Source organism: Erythrolamprus reginae, chromosome 10 (assembly GCF_031021105.1).
Source record: "Erythrolamprus reginae isolate rEryReg1 chromosome 10, rEryReg1.hap1, whole genome shotgun sequence".
In the NCBI taxonomy this organism is placed as follows: domain Eukaryota; kingdom Metazoa; phylum Chordata; class Lepidosauria; order Squamata; family Dipsadidae; genus Erythrolamprus; species Erythrolamprus reginae.
Window position 1 is genome coordinate 34,976,713 of NC_091959.1, and position 18,938 is coordinate 34,995,650.

The window sequence follows — 18,938 nt, forward strand, 5'->3', positions numbered from 1 at the left end:
ATAACCTCAGATTGTGCCCCCTTGTTCTTCTGTTCACTTTCCTATTAAAAACACTTCCCTCTTGAACCTTATTTAACCCTTTAACATATTTAAATGTTTTGATCATGTCCCCCCTTTCCCTTCTGTCCTCCAGACTATACAGATTGAGTTCATGAAGTCTTTCCTGATAGGTTTTATGCTTAAGACCTTCCACCATTTTTGTAGCCCATCTTTGGACCCATTCAATTATTCATATCTCTTTGTAGGTGAGGTCTCCAGAACTGAACACAGTATTCCAAATGGGGTCTCAGCAGCGCTCTATACAGCAGGGTCACAATCTCCCTCTTCCTGCTTGTTATACCTCTAGTTACGCAGTCAAGCATTCTACTTGCTTTCCCTACCGCCTGACCACACTATTCACCCATTTGGAGACTGTCAGAAATCACTGCCCCTAAATCCTTCTCTTCTGAAGTTTTTGCTAACACAGTACTGCCAATCCAATACTCAGATTGAGGATTCCTTTTCCCCAAGTGCATTATTTTACATTTGGAAACATTAAACTGCAGTTTCCATAGCTTTGACCACTTATCTAGTAAAGCTAAATCATTTGCCATATTACAGACGCCTCCAGAAATATCAACTCTATTGCATATGGAAAGCAGAGGCTTTGCGGGTGTCTGTATGTGTTGGTTGCCTAGTGGTCAGAGCAGATTGGAAACCAAGACCTATTTGAAGGAGCATGGACATTTTCTGTTCGTGGAGGCCCAGGAAGCCTCCTTGATAGTCAAGGGTTTATTTTGGAAGAGGTTTTGCCACCTAGCTTCCTTGTGTCTTCTATTAATTTCTTTTACAGTGTCTAATTAACGGCTTGTTTTCTGTTGTTACTTTCATTGGAAAAAAAATAATAAAATGATCACATCCCCTGTAAAAGCTGCGAGGAGGAACCTCACAGTTGATGTGAGCTTTGGGCAGAGATCCTTTGCCTGCCGCATCAGTGGCTTCCCTGGAAGAACAATGAACCGCTTTTGCTTCTCTCATAGGTTTTGCCAGCGACAGGAACGGCTTCTCAGCAAGTGGCTGGAATTAGGAGTTGGGGAACCCACCGATGTGCAGGAAATCCATGAGAAGCTGGGCCAGGTATCAACTTGAGGCCTCTGAGGTCACTGATAGACGGGCCAGAGCAAAGGCTGCAACATTTCAGCTTCTTCAAGATTGCAATCCCCCCCCCTCCTCATCCCACCTCTAAGACCCTTTCTGGCTTTGGCAGGCTCCTAGTTTCCTTCTTGTCCCGTGTAGTTGTAGCACTGAGCATGGAAACTCACCTTTACCTTCATATACAGTGATACCTCATCTTATGAACCCCTCTTCATACAAACTTTTTGTGATACGAACCCGGTGTTTTAAGATTTTTTTGCCTCTTCTTCCAAACTATTTTCACCTTACGAACCTGAGCTGACGCCACTGGGATGCCCTGCCTCCGGACTTCCGTTGCCAGCCGAAGCGCTGGGATTTCCCGGAGGCTCTCCTCGCTGGGAATCCCCGTCTCCGGACTTCCGTTGCCAGCCAAAGCGCCCGTTCTTGCATTGCTGGGATTTCCCTGAGGCTCCCCTCGCTGGGATTCCCTTCATTTTTGTCGGCACTGCTTTGAATCCCACTGAGGGGAGGCTCAGGGGAATCCCAGCGCTTCGGCTGGCAGCGGAAGTCCGGAGGCGGGGATTCAAGGCGGCGCAAGGCAAAAGGGGTGACTTTGGGGATAGGGTTGCACGCATTATTTGCTTTTACATTGATTCCTATGGGGAAAATTGCTTTGTCTTATGAACTTTTCTACTTACGAGCCTGGTCACGGAACAAATTAAGTTCGTAAGATGAGGTACCACTGTTTTAAAGGCAAGTCAGCAAATATAACCCAGGTGGCACCTGGAACATTATAGGGACTGGAGGAGCTGTTACTAGGCAGAATTGCTTTGTGCCTTTCCCTATCCCAACAGAAGAGCCTGCTTTTAAGTGTGCCTGTAACACATCCCCAAGGTCTGGATTTTCTAGCAGAAATTATTATGCTGAATAACCAGTTTCAGAACCCAGAAAACTGGCAGCTGCATCGTAATTTGCAGGTTGCTTAGCACCCTCCACATACCTCCCCATGGTATTTGCAGAGAAGAGAACTTACGATTGATCTTAGGCACAAGCCTAAAGTTTAGACCAGTTTCTGAACTTTAGCAGATTGAAGATGTGTGGACTTACAGCTCCCAGAATTCCCCGGCAAGGATAAAAGTTGAAATCTGCTTATCTTAAAAATGCCAATGTTGAGAACCATTGGTTCAGACTCATGAAATTGGAAGGAGCCTAAGAAGTCATCTAGTCCAACCACATCTGACTCACAGTCCAGAGGCTTCTCCTGATGTCCAGCCTGAGTCTCCTTCCTTGCCCCTTTAACCCTTTGCTCTTGTCCTACCAGAGGTGGCTGAGGGTGGGGGGGGGGGAGAAGCCCATGGCCACCTCCGTGTGATGCCGGTCTGTAGAGGTGAGGCACACCCACATTCTTCAATTTCTCCACCTGTGCAGGGTTGTGGGCCCTCCGCCACCTGAACTCCCCCCAGTTTGCCTCCCCCTCTCTCCTTTTGGACCTCTGGGGGGGAATATTCCCAGCTGGCCTCAATTATTAAGGCAAAGGAGAGAAGGAACAAGGACTGCGCCCGACTTCTGTGCTCCCCTTAACAAACTCCCAAATAATGCTTGTTCTTCCTTTAGCATTACACGGCTAACCCCATATTTTGCTTGGGGCAAATGAAGCTGCTCTTGCTTCCCCCAGAGCCCTCTGGGAAATAAACTTAAAACGGATCGGGCCGTTCAAGGGATGGGGGGACCGACAGTAAATGGAAGCCAGGATGCGGCAGTGGATGGTTGCACATGGAGAAATGTTTGGGATTAAGACGGCTAGCCTTTCTGTCCCAGGCTGTCCCTCACCCGTGTGGCTCTTCATAGCTGTTCCTGAGATTGGTGTGTGTGTATATGTCTGTTTTTTGCAGCTGAAGGTGCAGAGTGCCTCCCTTGTAAGTGCGCTGGAAGGAGAGCGGCAGCTGATGCAGAAATATGTGAGGCGCGTCCAGGAGATCCGAGCTGCTCTGAAGACCTAAGCAATGGCGCCTCCACCTTCTCTCCAGGTGGCTGCGCGGTGGAGTTCTCGATCTCGGTCCTTCCTTCCACCTGGCCAGACAAAGCTGTGCCCACCACCTTGGATAGTCCCGCACATACCTCAGAGCAGTGTTTCCCAACCTTGGCAACTTGAAGCTATTTGGACTTCAACTCCCAGAATTCCCCAGCCAGCGAATGCTGGCTGGGGAATTCTGGGAGTTGAAGTCCAGATAGCTTCAAGTTGCCAAGGTTGGGAAACACTGCCTTAGAGGACCCTCAACCACCCCAGGAAGCCATCGAGAGCATTTTTCCAAAATTAAAACCACTTTAAAAGTCAGAGCCTGGTCAGTTCTTATTTTTACTTTAAAACATTTGCCATTAATGAGTTAATGTCTTTTTAAGTTGTACATTGTGACATACAAAAATACTGTGCTACTGATACAGTTGAAAAATAAAAGGATTCTCCAGGTTGGAGAAATTCACAGCGTCACCGAGAAACCCACTCCCGTCTGTTTAGGGTTTGGGTGACCCCCCCTGAGCCCACCGCTTCACAGGACCTGGCCCAGAACCGCCCTCCGGCAGAGACCGGCCGAAAGGGGCTCCTCCACAGCAGAATTTGTGCAGCGAGAAGGCGCCGAGTCGGACTGCAACGCAAGCACAGAGAAGCAGGTAATTCCTCTCCACTGAGAGAGCAAGGCACAGCTGTCTTGTCGTGTGTCTCCTAAAGACTTCCTTGGGCCATGTGGCGGGAGAGTACCGGGTGGTGTTGGAGGATTAAAGGGCCGTTTTTCTGGTTATGGACTTCACTTCTGCATCGTGGGAAGGAAGGAAGGCCGACCACCACAAAGGAGCCCTTTCTGCCTTTCATCCCCTGCAGCCCCAGAAAAAGGCCCTTCTCATAGACAAAGCAGCATCCCCCACAGGACACGCCGGTCTCATCAAGCCCGGTTCTACGTTAGCAACAGCCTGGATGTCGCCTAAAACTACTGGCCATTAAAACCAAGAGAGAACTTCTAGGGGTGTGACATAACCCCAAAGTTGACATATTTTAGGGCAAGGTGGAGAATTTATTGTGATCAACTCAGTCTCCTCCTTGAAGATCTCCAGTGGAGAACGTAAGTGGATGCATAGGAGGAGAGGGGAGAGTTATCTGAGGGTCCTAATGGGGTTCTTTAAGCAGTGCTGGGCTGTCCACCTCGCCCCTCCCCTGCACAGAGGGAAGAGGAGCGAGTGCTCGTCCCTTGTGGTGGGACTGAGGAGCGTTTTGGCAAGCCCGGTTCCACAAAGGACCTCTGCTATCCTCACCCCCCACCCCTATCCGTGCGACACAGGGAAAGGGCCACCACGGCAAGACAGTTTTAGAGGTCGGAGTAAGCTAAGAGGAAGAGGCCAGCTGGGTTCCTCCAATCCAAAGCAACACCAGGTGAAGTGCTGAACGCAGACTGGATTGTTGGAGCCTCGAAAGGCAGCGCAAAGCTCTGCTTTAAAGGGAGAGAACGAGATTTGCAGCAGGCGAATCGGATCCCAAGCTGCCTTGTCCCTGTTTGGCCCTCCTGCTTCTCTAGGAGGGGACTGAAACACTTGGATTTAAGGAGGCTGCCTGGATCCTGTCCCTTTAAAGAAGAGCGCTCCCTTCTGCCTCTTGAATACAGAGCTTATTTAACCCTGCAGAGCTTGAGGGGCAGCGCAAAGGCAGGTTGTCTATGGAGCAAGGAGAAGCAGCTGCTGTCGAAAAGCCACTCCAGCCACGTTCGTAAGGGCCACGGTCCCTGATCCAGCCACCACCCTCCCGGTGAGCCTAGCCCAGCACCCCCAGGCTCAGCCTAAGGACCCGTCCTCTCCACTCAGGGCCTGCTGAGCTCGACTCCGCCACGCCGAATGGCTTCCTTGTATGAACGGAGTCCCTGTCCCTAGGAAAGCCCCCTCCCCTCGGACCAGCCAGGCCTCAGAGGGACCCCAAGGCCTCCCCAAAGCGGATCTTCTGCCCAGGCTGCAAGTAGAAGTTGAAGTCTTTGGGCGCCTCAAAGATCAGGACGATGGTGGAGCCTAAATTAAATTCGCCCAAGTGGTCTCCTTTCCTCATCGGAATGCCTTCGTGGTCCTGGCTGGTGACGAAGCTGAAGTCGTTGAAGGAGCCTTTGCTGTAGCGGGGGCTGTTCGTCTGCAGCTTCTGCCGAGAGAGAGGGGGGGGAAGAGGGGGCGGGTGAGATCTGGCAGCCGGCCACTTTCGCTCCCCGTCTTTTGCCTGAACTCGCTCCCTGCGTTAAAGGGGGGGGGGGGGCTGCCAGATCCTCAGAACGGAATGGGACTTTTCTCCCTCCACTTCTCGGAGCCTCTTTCATCCCCAGACTCCCCACCACCCCAACCATTCGGTGCTGCCTTTTCGCCCTGGCCCTTTCGCCCGAATGGGCTCAAAAGAACTTTCGGCCTGTCCTTTTGGATGCGGGGAGTGCTTCCCTGTCACCCAATCACACAGAGAAAAAAGGGAGGTGTGTGGGGTTGATTTGGGGGGTGGGGGAGAAACAGAAGGTAGTGGACCCATAGAGCACAAAGAGAGGGAGAAGGTCTGGAGGGAGGGAGGGTTTGATCAGAGTGCCCTGGAAACAAGTGAGGGGGAGGAGGGGAAGAAAACTCCGATCCGGAATGAAATAGAGAAACAGCCGAAATAATCTCCCGTTGGCTAGACAAAAGGAGGAGGACGCAATAAAGCTAATTTAAGATTGTCAAAACTTCAAAGCTGAGAAAAAAGAGAGAATAGAATAGAATAGAATAGAATTTTATTGGCCAAGTGTGATTGGACACACAGAGAATTTGTCTTGGTGCAGATGCTCTCAGTGTACATAAAAGAGAAAGGTACATTTGTCAAGAATCATGTGGTACAACAGTTAATGATTGTCATAGAGGTCAAATAAGCAATGAAGAAACAATATTAATAAAAATCTTAGGATACAAGCAACAAGTTACAGTCCTACAGTCCTAGGTGGGAGGAAAAGGATGATAGGAATGATGAGAAAAACTAGTAGAAATAGAAGTGCAGGGGGGGAAAAAATCTGACAGTGTTGAGGGAATTATTTGTTTAGCAGAGTGAGTGTCTCTTGATAAGGAAATAATAAACACATGCACGCACAAATTAAAATATAGAACTCCCGCTGTTCCTTCTCCTAAAAAGGCTGCTTCCAGACACTCGCGCAGGCAGAGGGGAAGGGAAGGAAAAGGAACGCGGCCTCTGATCAGCGGACAGGGAAGCATCCCCCGCGTCCAAACGGCCAGGACGGAAGGGCTTTTGAGCCCATTCGGCGAAAGGACCAGGGAGAAAAAGCAGCACCGAATGGCTGGGGGTCGGAAGGCTGGGGACAAAATAGGCTCAGACAAGTGGAGGACGCAGAAAGTCCGAGACCAGTGATGGCAAACCTTTTTTTCCTCGGGTGCCAAAGAGAGTGCAAGTGCCCACACCCATAATTCAATAATTGGGGAGGGCAAAAACAGCATCCCCTGCCCCCTGGAAGCCCTCTGGAGGCCGGAAGCGGCTTGTTTCCCAACTTCCGGTGGGCCCAGTAGACTCATGTTTCACCCTCCCCAGACTGCAAAGGCCTGGAGCCAGGGGAGGGTAAAAACGCCCTCCCCTAGCCCCTTTGGGGCTCTCTGGAAGACAAAAACACCCTCCCGGAGCCTCTGAGCAAGCCAAAAATCAGCTAGCCAGCACACACATGCACGTTGGAGCTCAGGCTAGGGCAATTGCTCGTGTGCCAGCATGTGGCACCCGTGCCCGTAGGTTCACCATCCCTGTCCTAGACCCTCCTCAGAAGGGGTGCCTGACACTCCCGTGGAAGCCCTGCCAGCCTTGGCCCAACTTGGGTGTATTTTCAGTGGCAGGAGTAGCAGCTTCCAGAGTCCACAGACCACCTAAGCTGCCTCCCCAGCCAACTCAATCAGCCAGTGGCCTTGGGCCTCTGGGCCAATAGATGTCCGGGGGCGGGGGCTCATCCACACCTCCCACTAACGCCTCACCTGATCGCAGTAAATGCGGATGGATCCCACGTTCTGCGCTCCCACAGCTGTCAAGGAGAAGAATCCGTGTTTCCAGTAGCCCGACAGGACGACCCGCTCATTATGGCAGAAGAGTTCTTTGATCCAACGTGCTACGCCCGGGTTCACCGACATCAGGGCACCTGGGGGGAGAGCAAGTCTCTTCTGGGAACAGAACTCAGGTGGTGGGAGGGGAGATGGCAGAAGACCACCTCGGCCCCCCTGTGAGGCACTCTCATGTCTCTCAACCAGGTTGGAAAGTAGCTCCGCGGGAGTTTGAAGGAGCATCCCCAGCGTTCAATGGGGGGGTCAGAATACAGGGTTGCAGGCAAACTCTGCCCACCATCTGGAGTTTGACCCTGACCGGCTCGAGGTTAGCTCAGCCTCAAAATGAACAATGCAAAATTGGTACCAGTACATGGTGGACCATATTCAATTTGAAATTATGGATAAAAGGATAAATTCGGATAATGAAACTGAGTTGGGACAGCTGATGGGACGGTGGGACAAGGTAAGACGATATATGATGAGCAGAATCCGAGACCAAGCTACAAGAAATAAATTGGAATCACTCTATAATATGTAAATAGATATATTGCTCTTGGGTCAAGAAACACCCCCGATTTGGTGGTGGGGAATGTGTGTGTGTCTGGGTGGTGGGCACATTTCACTATGCACTGTTTTATGTTGTGTGTATATAAACTTGTTAAAAATTAATAAAAAATAATTTTTAAAAAGAGGTTAGCTCAGCCTTCCCTCCTTCTGAGGTGGGTAAATTTAGGACCCAGATTATTGAGGGGGGGCAGAGGCTGACTCTGTAACCCACCTAGAGAAGACTGTAAAACACTGTGGAGTGGTACATATTGTAAGTTTATTTGGTAGAGAAGAGAGGGAGAGAAGCTTGCCAGGGCCGGCTGAAGGCAGAAAACTAGAGGTGGGGACTCAATTCCTTCCCCCAGGAAGGGATCTGCCACCAGGTTACGTACAGCTGTGGACTGTTGTTCTATTTCAGCTACTATGGGAAAACCAATAGCCCTTAGACTTATATACCACTTTACAGATATTTACAGCCCTCTCTAAGTGGTTTTCAGAGTCAGCATCTCACCCCCAACAATCTGGGTCCTCATTTTACCAACTTCGGAAGGATGGAAGGCTGAGTCAACCTTGGATGGAACCAGGGGTGGGCAGCAGGCAGGACGGGGTGGAACACAGTTCCACCAGTGGAAATTTATTCATTTATTTATTGGATTTGTATGCCACCCCTCTCCGAGGACTCAGGGCGGCTCACAACATAAATGAAGCTGTGTGCCCAGCTCCAGCTGACCATTCCTCACTTCCATCCTCCTCCTCCTCGGAAAGCGGCAGGGAGACCAGCACCGGCAGGAGTTGCAGGGGGCCCATTTCCTCCCCCCTCTTTTCTCAACAGCTGATTGGCACCCGTGTGTCTAGCTACCCAGCCTGAGGGCGACCCAGGAAGGAGAGTGTGGGAAACACGAAGGAAATTGTCACCCCAGAGAGAGACACTGGTGAGGCTGTAAGTCGAGGACTTAACAGTTCACTTGAACGATGATGATTGTTCAAGCCACTCCCACCTGGTCACATGGCCGGCAAGCCAGTCAAGTGACCATCAAACCACACCCACAAAATAAGCCACACCCACAGTGTGGCAGTAAAAAGTTTGGCTGCCCATTACTGGATGGAACTCTTGACAGTGAACTCAGCTTCCAATACTGCACTTCATCCACTACAGCTCAGAGGAAAGATCTCCTCCCAGTGAGTTGAAGTGGGTGCTGTTCTCCTGGACCTCTTATTGGGCTGGAGGTGAGGGGAAAGGGCTTACGGTCTCCTGACCCCACTCTGCTGCCAGGGATGGGCCTTCGCCGGACTCCACCCAGCCCCCTTTCTTGCTGGGATGCCTTCCGGCCCCTCCCAGTTGTGGGCAAAGATTGGGGAGTGGGTGAAAAAGCCCAGCATTTGCCAGGCCTTAGGGCTGCAGGCCAACCTCCTTTAGGGGCACCAGGCTTTCATCGATCCCTGGATCCCAAAATCATTCCTAGTTCATGGCCTCCTGTTCGTCAGGTGTTCTTGTCTACCTGCAGAGGGCTGTGGGGAGAATCACCCACTCCAGATTTCTCTTCAGTGGGGGGAGAAGAAGCTTTTGTGGAAATGTGCAACATAAGCTTAGTGAGTCAAACTGCCCTCCCCCAATGGATGTTGGTGTCAATCCAGCAGGGCAGATCATGCAATGGGCCTGGGGAGCCCAGAGTGAGATGCAGCCCATCTGATGGCTCAGTTGATTTTGTGTTGTGTTTTGTGCTGTCCTTGTTTTATTCTTTGATGTTGGGTTTCTATTGTTTGTAAGCTGCCCAGAGTCACTGGGAGTGAATGGGTAGCCATATAAATCTAAATAAATACCGTATTTTTTGGAGTATAAGACACACCGGAGTATAAGACGCACCTTAGTTTTTGGGGAGGAAAATAGGGAAAAGAATCTGCTTACCAGATATTCATCTGGCTAGCACCCTTAGTCTGGTCAGCTTCAGCACATTATTTTATCCCCTGTTAAGGGCTTAAAAAAACCTTTATTCTGAGGGAGTAACAATTAAAGAGATTGCAAGCCAGTAAGAGCTGGGAACATCGTTAGCACCTGGTTAGGGCTGGAAGAACCGTTGAAACTTACCTGAACGGTCTTCTCGATGCACTGCAAGGAGAGTCCAACGTGGGTAATTCTCCAGTCTCATTGGAGGGACTGAGTTTTAATTTAAACATTATGCAGGTACCGCCCCCTAGCCTACCAGTCATAAAGAAACGAAGGAGCAGTAAACTATAACTTTTTTTATTAACAACTGGAAGGCATACGCCAGGACCAAATCTTAACAATGTCAGACAAAAAGAGAAACCCTTGGTCCACCAATCGGGTGGGTTTTGGACTCTCCTTGCAGTGCATCGAGAAGACCGTTCAGGTAAGTTTCAACGGTTCTTCTCCAATGCACTTGCAAGGAGAGTCCAACGTGGGATATACCCAAGACATGAACAGGGAGGGAAACAGGACCAAGGGCGGTCAAGAGGAACACACCCTTTGTAACACCCTCCTCCCAAAGGCTGCTTCCGCGGAAGCAAAGGTATCAATCCGGTAATGCTTGATGAAGGTAGATGGAGCCGCCCACGTGGCGGCTCTACAAATCTCTTCAATCGAAGCCTGCGTAGACCATGCTGCCGAAACAGCCGCACTTCGTGTTGAATGACCAGTAATTCCTTGAGGAACAGTCTGTCCTGACGCTTTATAGGCCTCAGTGATGCAGATCCTTATCCAACGACTGATAGTTCGTGAAGACACTCTAGTACCTTGTTCATGTGATGAAAAGGAAATAAACAAGGCTTCCGATGACCTGAAGGCCTGTGTCCTACGAACATAAAGTTTTAGCGCCCGTCTCACATCCAATTTATGCCATCTGAGTTCAGATGGGTGCGTGCCATGTGTACAGAAATCAGGTAATATTATCTCTTGAGTTCTATGAAAGCCCGAGTTCACTTTGGGAATGAAGGACGGGTCCAGTCGAAGAACTACTCTGTCCGGATGGAATAGACAAAGGTCAGGTCTTACGGACAGGGCCGACAGCTCCAACACCCTCCTGGCCGAGGTAATGGCGACTAGAAAGGCCGTTTTGATGGATAAAAACCGCAGTGATACCGTCCTCAACGGTTCAAAGGGTGGAGCTGTCAAGGCCTTAAGGACAAGAGATAGATCCCACGAGGGAAACCTATGGACGGGAGCCGGTCTAATATTTGACGCTCCTTTTAAGAAATCGCGAATCCAAGGATGTCTTGACAAGGGTTGGTACTGGTCGTGGTTCAATATTGTAGACAGCGCCGCCACATGGCGTCGTAACGTGTTTGGCGCCAGTCCCTTGTCTAATCCTGCCTGGAGGAAGGTTAAAACAGTACCAGGCAAGGCCGCTACCGGATCGAGCTGCCGGTCCTCACAGAAGGTGCAGAAGGCTGACCATGTGGATTGGTAAATCCTCCTTGTAGAAGGTCTGCGTGCCGCCTGCATGGTAGCGATGACCGTGTCAGGGAGACGTAATTGCCTTAGACGGTCCCCCTCAAGTGCCACACGGTCAGGTGCCACCATTGAGGCTCTGGATGCGCGATGCACCCCTGACTGAGGGCTACCAGGTCGTCTGGAATTCTCCAAGGAGGGGAGACGGACAGCTCCTTCAAGTCCGAGAACCAAGCCCGCCGAGGCCAAAAAGGTGCTACCAGCAGTACTTCGGCTCGTTCCTGTATGATTTTGTGTAGCACTCTCTGAAGTATGCGGGTAGGAGGGAATGCATACAGGAGCCCCACTGGCCAGGGGAGACGTAGTGCATCCACCCCTTCTGAACCCGGAGATGGGAACCGGGAAAAGAAGCGGGGTAGCTGCGCGTTGTGGCACGTAGCAAACAGGTCTATGATCGGTGTGCTGAACTGAGCGGTTAGTGCCCGGAACACTCCTGGATCCAGCTTCCACTCCCCCGGATCCAAAGTCCTGCGACTCAGCCAATCCGCCGTCACATTCTCCTGGCCTGAGATGTGCTCGGCTGCGAGAGAGGCCAGGTGAGTCTCTGCCCACTTGAACAGAGTGTTGGCCTCCTGCATCAGGCGCCTGGATCTCGTCCCGCCCTGGTGGTTGATGTAAGAGCGAGCGGAAACGTTGTCCGTTAGAACCAGGACATGGCTGCCCTGCACCAGATGAGAAAAACTCAGCAGAGCGAGAGACACTGCCCTCAATTCCAAGAAATTGATGTTGATGGTTTCCAACTCCCGAGGAGTCCACAAGCCCTGGGCTACATTGGATGACAGGTGAGCACCCCATCCGAACAGGCTGGCGTCCGTCGTGAGGGTGATAAAGTCCTGTCCGTGAAAGGGTGACCCCCTTTGAATAGCGGTTGAGGTCCACCAACGCATGGATCTCCTGACCGCTGCAGGGAGAATCACCTGCAACCTGGTATGGCTGGTCTTTCTCCTTTGATAGGGTAGGAGAAACCATTGGAGGTCTCGAATGTGTAACCTGGCCCAGGGAACCACATCTATGCAAGAAACCAACGTGCCCAGGATTTTGGAGAGAAAGGCCAGGGAAGGTTTTGGTTGAGAAGACAGGTCCTGTAGTAGAGTCCGGATATTGGCCTGTCTGTCCTCCGATAGGAAAACTTGGCACAAGTCTGTATCGATGATGGTGCCCAGGTGAGCTAACCTGGTTGAAGGAATTAGCTGACTCTTTTCCAGGTTTATGGTAAACCCGAAAGTCCTTAGGGTCGACAGGGTCAGTTGGAGATCCCGCTGTGCCCGGTCCCGGGACTTTGACAGGATCAGAACGTCGTCGAGGTATGCCATGAGTCGCACTGACCTGTGTCGCAAGGTGGCCGTGAGGACGTCCAGAAGTTTGGTGAACGTCCTCGGCGCTGACGACAGTCCAAATGGCATCGCTCGATATTGGTAATGAGATCCGTTGATGGAAAACCGGAGGAATTGTCTGTGCTCCTGTGCTACCGGTACATGGAGGTAGGCCTCCTTGAGATCGATGGAGGAGAGGAGGTCTCCCGGTCGAATGGATTGCAGTATAGACCTGAGGGAGTGCATTTTGAATTTTTGATAACGCACATACAGATTCAACCGTTTGAGATTTAAAATCAAACGGACCCCGCCCGAAGATTTGGGGACTAGGAAAACGATGGAATAGAAACCTGTTCCCCTCAGGTGAAAGGGAACCTCCTCTATCGCTTCTATCTCCAGGAGGTGCTCTATTTCCCGGTGCAACAGCGCCCTCTTCTGGGGGTCTGTCACTTGAGGACAAGCAATGAAGCGGTGTGGGGGTACCCGGAGAAAATTGATCCGCAACCCCTGTGTTGCTGTGGCCACGGCCCAGGAGTCGAGGGATGCAGCCCTCCAAGCGTTGGCAAAGTGGAGGAGCTTGCCCCCCAGAGGGTAAGGGTCTGAGGAGTCATTTTCCACGCTTGGAACCCTTAAAGTTGGAACCTCTGTATGGTCGGCGTCCCTGCTGGTAGGGTCTGCCGCGGTCCGCGAAGTACGGTCTATCCTGACGGAAGCCTCCCTGGTTGAAAGAGCCCTGAGAGAAATTCCTCGAACCCTGAGAGACGGTTGAGGAGGGCTCTGCACGAAAGTTCTGCCTTCTATAGAAAGGGGTGAACCGTCGTTCTGCTCTCCTGTTGGATCTTGGGAGCACCTTCTTTTTATCTTTGTCCTTGATAAGGACCTTCTCAAGGGAATCGCCGAACAACTGTTCCCCTTGGAATTTGGCAGAAGCTAGGCGCCATTTTGATTTTACGTCCGCCTGCCAGCTTCGCAGCCAAATTAATCTCCGGGAGGACAAAGAGGATGCCAGCGCACGGGATGCAAATTTTGCCGCATCCATGGTAGCGTCCGCGGAGAACTCCGTTGCCGCCAGCAGTTTATTTAAATCTTGGCGGAACCTGCCATCCTCCTGACTTGCACGTGCTTGCATGTCCTGTATCCACAGGATGGTTGCCCTATTAAAAAATGAGGCAGCCGAGGCGGCTCGCAAGGCCCAGGCTGCCATTTGGTGAGTCTTCATGACTACCGTCTCGGCTCTTTTGTCCTCCGCCTTCAAACCCTCCGAAACCTCCGAAGGGACCAAGGCGTTGGACACCAAACTTGCCACAGGAGTGTCTATGGTTGGAGGTGTTAAAAGCGATTCCATCTCCTGATCGAAGGTGTAGTATTTCCTATCAATCAAAGAGGGGCCTTGTGCTGCTGCTGGCGCTTCCCAAGGCCTTTTTATATTGTCAAGGAAAATATCAGAGGAGGGAATGGTTTCTGGTTCTTTTTTTGGCACTGAAAGTAGGACCCCTTTTGAGGCCTGTGCAGTGTTTTCTGTAGGTAACTTCCCCTCTCCTGCTCCCTCAAAGACCAACTTGGCCTTATTTAACATGATTCGAAAGAGAGAGGGCTTGAAGAGGCCTACAAGGCTCGGTGGTTCAGGTGGTTGCTCATCTCCCGACAAACCCTCGCCTTCTTCACTATCCTCCTCTCTGGGATAGAGATCCTCCTCCATGGAGCCTTGGAAAGAGGCTGGAGCAGGAGGTGCCCACACATTCCTATGCTTCGGTGGAATGGGAATCCCAGGGGCCTGTTGTTGTGCCCCAACTGTAATCCCTTGGGCATAAACACTGCTTATTAGATTTTGGAGATCCTGAGGCATGCTTTGCCACGTATCAAACGAGCTCCTCAGACCCACAGCAGACGGTGTAAAGGTGGCTGTGGGCTGGTTGTATTGAGCACCCGTGCTGCTGGCCATGGGCAAGGTATATTGGGGTCCAGTGGACAATAGGGGGCGTTCAGGCGACCAATCACGTTCTGTTGCCGAGCCTACAACCCCAGCAATGCCTGGCAAGGGGGAGGCCGGGGGGGGCGTGGGCCCCCGAAGATAATTTGGTTGGGCCTGTGGCGCTGGTGGCTGTTTCTGGGCCATCTCTAGTTGCCTCTCCAGAGCCCGTATCCTCTTCTCGGCTTCCTTAAGGGAGGCGGCCTGAGAAGATTTAGCCTTGGCCTTTTCGGAGGAAGGCTTGTCCTTGGGGGTAGTGGGCCTGATGGAAATGGCCCCTTCCTCCCCCAGATGGGCCGAATTATCGGTCATAATGAATCACTCACGGTTAGACAATGGTAATAATGCCGATCGCAACGTAGCTAACAAAGCAATGAGGCTGTGACCTCAATGCGGCTGCGTGTTGCTGGGTAAACGGGGGGGGCGGGTTGTCTCGGAGCGTTCCTCGCTCCTCTCACCCCTCTTGATTGACAGCTACCGGCCAAACAAAAATGGCCGCCGCGCCGTTGCCATGGCAACCGGCGGGAAACTCAAGAGCCGCTCCCGCCGTTTTACCCGAAGGCTGCTTTCTGCGGTTATGCAGGGCCCCAATAACCAACTCTTCCTTCCATGGGGCTTGCTCTGCGTTTAAAGCGCAGCCTTCCTTTTGGTCGCCGGATCTTCGGCTGAGGTATTATTCGCCGGGCGGGGCAGGCCCTTTCCGGCGGCAACCGTCTCCTATCCCCAGGCGCGACCTCGGAGGCCGGGAGCCTGGTCGCCCTATTAGTTTAATGCCCCCCCCCACGGCTGCGCTCCGGTCCTCGTGAGCGCTAATGCCATGGAACCAAAAAGGGGGGGGGCAGGGCGCCACAGTCAAACGGACAGAGCCCTCGGAGGGCCTGATCCGTTGCTGTAAAGGAGAAGCCAATCCATACACGAAAAAACCTGCAAACAAGTAAAGGAATAAAGAAAAGCATTAGTACTCAGAAAAAAACAAACACACAGTATTTATTCATATATAACTACTAATACTTATGAGGAGAAACTCAAAAAATGTCCCATTACTGCGACTGAGTTTTGATGACTGGTAGGCTAGGGGGCGGTACCTGCATAATGTTTAAATTAAAACTCAGTCCCTCCAATGAGACTGGAGAATTACCCACGTTGGATTCTCCTTGCAAGTGCATTGGAGAAAGAAACATTTAGAGCAAGTAGAGCAATGAAAAAACCTCTGCAAAGACTTTAGGGCTTGGAAAACGTTCTTGGCAGACAGTAACAATTAAAGAGCCTACAAGGTAGGAGCTGGGAAAATAATTAGCACCTAGTTAGGGCTTGGGGGGGGGAAGAAAAGCTGCATTCAGAGTATAAGACGCACCTGATTTTTCAGCCTCTTAGGAAGGAAAAAGGTGTGTCTTATACTACGAGAAATACGGTTACCCAACACAGAAGCAGTTTGATGGAAGGGGGCTCCTGAGCAGTGCTTGGAGAAGGAGTGATGTTTCCCTTGTTCTGTGGTCCAATGTCAGTGTGTGAAGAGCTGCTGGCTCTCCCACCTGTGGGAAGGAAACCTACCTGGGAAGTGACGCCGATGAGAGACCTTCCAGTCGGTGGGTGAGTGGAAGCAGTGGTAGTCTCCAGGGGCCAGGTAAATCACACAGTGGAAGAGTTCGTTGTTGTCTTTTGTGACCAACTGTTTCTCGAAGGACTCGCAACAGGGAGCTGGAAGAGAGCAGCAGAGGGAAGGAAGGTTTTTCTGGGAAAGAACTGCAAAGCGGCCTAGTTCTTGATCCAGCATTTCAGAAAATCCACTCCTTCAACAAAAGCTAAGGGCTGATCTTGGCCTCCGCTGCATGTGAAGGGGGGCACAGCCCAGAGCGAGAGGCATCTGGATGGGAGGAGGACCCGTGCAAAGGCCATACCACAGCTTTAAAAAGAAGGTAAGTCTAAATGTCCCTGGAGGCTGGGAAATAGCGTTTTCTTGCAACAATTTGGTTTGCAGAGCATCTACTGCTGCTTATGGCCTTATTGGGGACATGGAGGTTCATCACCACGAGGTTCGACTACTGTAACACTCTCTACATGGGGCTACCTTTGAAGAGTGTCCGGAAACTTCAGATCGTGCAAAATGCAGCTGCGAGAGCAATCATGGGCTTCCCTAGGTATGCCCATGTTACACCAACACTCCGCAGTCTGCATTGGTTGCCGATCAGTTTCGGGTCACAATTCAAAGTGTTGGTTATGACCTTTAAAGCCCTTCATGGCATTGGGCCAGAATATCTCCGGGACCGCCTTCTGCCACATGAATCCCAGCGACCGGTTAGGTCCCGCAGAGTTGGCCTTCTCCGGGTCCCGTCAACTAAACAATGTTGTTTGGCGGGACCCAGGGGAAGAGCCTTCTCTGTGGCGGCCCCAGCCCTTTGGAACCAGCTCCCCCCGGAGATTAGAATTGCCCCCACCCTCCTTGTCTTTCGTAAACTTCTTAAAACCCACCTCTGCCGCCAGGCATGGGGGAACTGAGACATCTCCCCCGGGCCTATACAGTTTATGCATGGTATGCTTGTGTGTATGTTTTCTTTTTAATAAGGGTTTTTTAATGACTTTTAATTATTAGATTTGTTATATATTGTGTTATTATTGTTGTGAGCCGCCCCGAGTCTACGGAGAGGGGCGGCATACAAATCTAATAAATTGAATTGAATTGAGTGGAGAAACTCCAAAGCAAAGCTGGAATGCAGATGTTGAGCTGCTATAAATCCAGAAGTGAACCAACAGTGGTGGTTGCACCAGTATGCACCTTCCCCCCTTCAAATTATATACACTGCTCAAAAAAATAAAGGGAACCCTTAAACAACACAATATAACTCCAAGTCAATCAAACTTCTGTGAAATCAAACTGTCCACTTAGGAAGCAACACTGATGGACAGTCAATTTCACCTGCTGTTGTGCACATTCAACCTGGTACAGAACAAAGTATTCAATGAGAATATTTCATCCATTCAGATCTAGGATGTGTTTTTTGAGGGCTCCCTTTATTTTTCTGAGCAGTGTATTAAACATGAAGCCATCGGACTGAGCTACAGAACACCACTTACCCCTTGCAAGTGAGGGGTTAGGAGCCAAACAGCCCACTGGGGCACCAAACACGGCAAACTTGGCTTCTGAAAAATCTACCCTGGAGATACGTCTTCTGACAAGAGATCTGGTCATCCTTGGCCACAGAGCAGGCCCCGAGGGCAGGGCAGTGGCCGGATGTCTGCCCAGGACCGCCTCTCAATCCTGCCTACCCCATAGGAAGGACGAGGAAGGAGTTGGCCTCCTCAAAGGACAAGCAGAGCAAAGGAGCAACAGAGAGAAAGGCAGCGAGCTTCTCCTTGGGGATGGGCTTCCCTCCCTTTCCTGGCTGCATGGCGGTCCTGAGGGGCAGGGCCTTCTCCCACAGCACAGGCACGGCTGCCTTTGCCCCTGGACCCCGGTGCTGCCTCTTCCGCTGAGCAAAAGGGGGCAGTTGGAGCAGATACCAAGGGCCCCTGGTTTGTTTGTTCATTCATTCATTTATTCATTCATTCATTCATTCATTCATTAATTCACTGGGTTTATGTGCCACTGCTCTCTGAGGACTGTCAGGAATTAAAAATCCCTGGGTAATATCCTAATGCAGAAAGTAGACCTCTGTTGAGAATGCAGAGTCATTCAGAGGCAGCTGAGCCTGCAGCAACCTAGTAATTATGTGAAAAGTATTTAAATAGGCAAGAACTCCCTGCTCTCTCTGTCTGCTTCTCTCTGTTTGCTGTTAGCTGTGTGCTGTTGCTGTTCGTGGAAGTATGCTTTGAAGAAGCTGTAACGCTGTAAAAGTTGGTTCCTGTGAGTTATTGAACTAAGATAGTTGTAGCAAGGTACTAGTAAGATACTAGCTTATTGTATGTATAGTATAGACAGTAGTAGTACAGTAGTAGTAGTATAAAGAAGTAAATATATTTTTCCACAACTTCCTACTGCTGCTGTGTTTAATTGAAGACTTCAACTCCATTTTTACTGGTCTGTGGCTGGCTGGCTGGTTGGGTTGGTGGGCTGGCTGGACTTGTTTGCTGTTTGGTCACAAAGAGGCTAGTTTCCGCAAATACAAGCTCTGATAAGGACTCACAACGTATCAAAACAATATACAGTACACATATCTAAAAATCCAATTAATATAGCTAAAAATCTTTAAAAACATTTAAAATAATTCATTCCCATTCACACAGCAAGACATACTGCACTTGTCGGCCAAGGGGCTAGGGTCTACTGACCCCAAGCCTGGTGGCTTAGATGCAGCCTAAGACTCTTGAGGAAGGCTAGGAGGGTGGGGGCAGTGCGAATCTGGGGGGGGGGGCTGATTGCAGAGGGCCAGGGCCCCCACAGACAAGGCTCTACCCCTAGGCCCCGCCAAACAACATTGTCTGGATGACGGAACCTGGAGAAGGCTAACTCTGTGGGACCTGA

The 18,938-nt window shown here is 50.9% G+C and overlaps 2 protein-coding genes across 8 annotated transcripts in view; one reads left to right on the forward strand and one right to left on the reverse strand.

The window, feature by feature from the left end:
• The window catches only part of SFI1 (SFI1 centrin binding protein), a 63,679-nt gene extending 60,231 nt beyond the window's left edge, over window positions 1-3,448 (forward strand). For all 4 annotated transcript variants that reach the window (XR_011559963.1, XM_070762404.1, XM_070762406.1 and 1 more), the window contains 2 exons: window positions 1,020-1,116; window positions 3,006-3,448. Coding sequence is in view for 3 of the 4 variants with exons in the window: in XM_070762404.1 (XP_070618505.1) it covers window positions 1,020-1,116; window positions 3,006-3,113 (205 nt within the window). In the remaining variant the exon portion in view is untranslated. The remainder of the gene's footprint in view (window positions 1-1,019; window positions 1,117-3,005) is intronic.
• Window positions 3,449-3,451: 3 nt separating this feature from the next.
• PISD (phosphatidylserine decarboxylase) overlaps window positions 3,452-18,938 on the reverse strand; it is a 78,460-nt gene continuing 62,973 nt past the window's right edge. For all 4 annotated transcript variants that reach the window (XM_070762433.1, XM_070762434.1, XM_070762435.1 and 1 more), the window contains exons 6-8: window positions 16,031-16,177; window positions 7,120-7,280; window positions 3,452-5,281 (exon numbers count right to left, since the gene is read on the reverse strand). In XM_070762433.1, coding sequence (XP_070618534.1) covers window positions 5,057-5,281; window positions 7,120-7,280; window positions 16,031-16,177 — 533 coding nt within the window. In that variant the 3' untranslated portion in view covers window positions 3,452-5,056. The remainder of the gene's footprint in view (window positions 5,282-7,119; window positions 7,281-16,030; window positions 16,178-18,938) is intronic.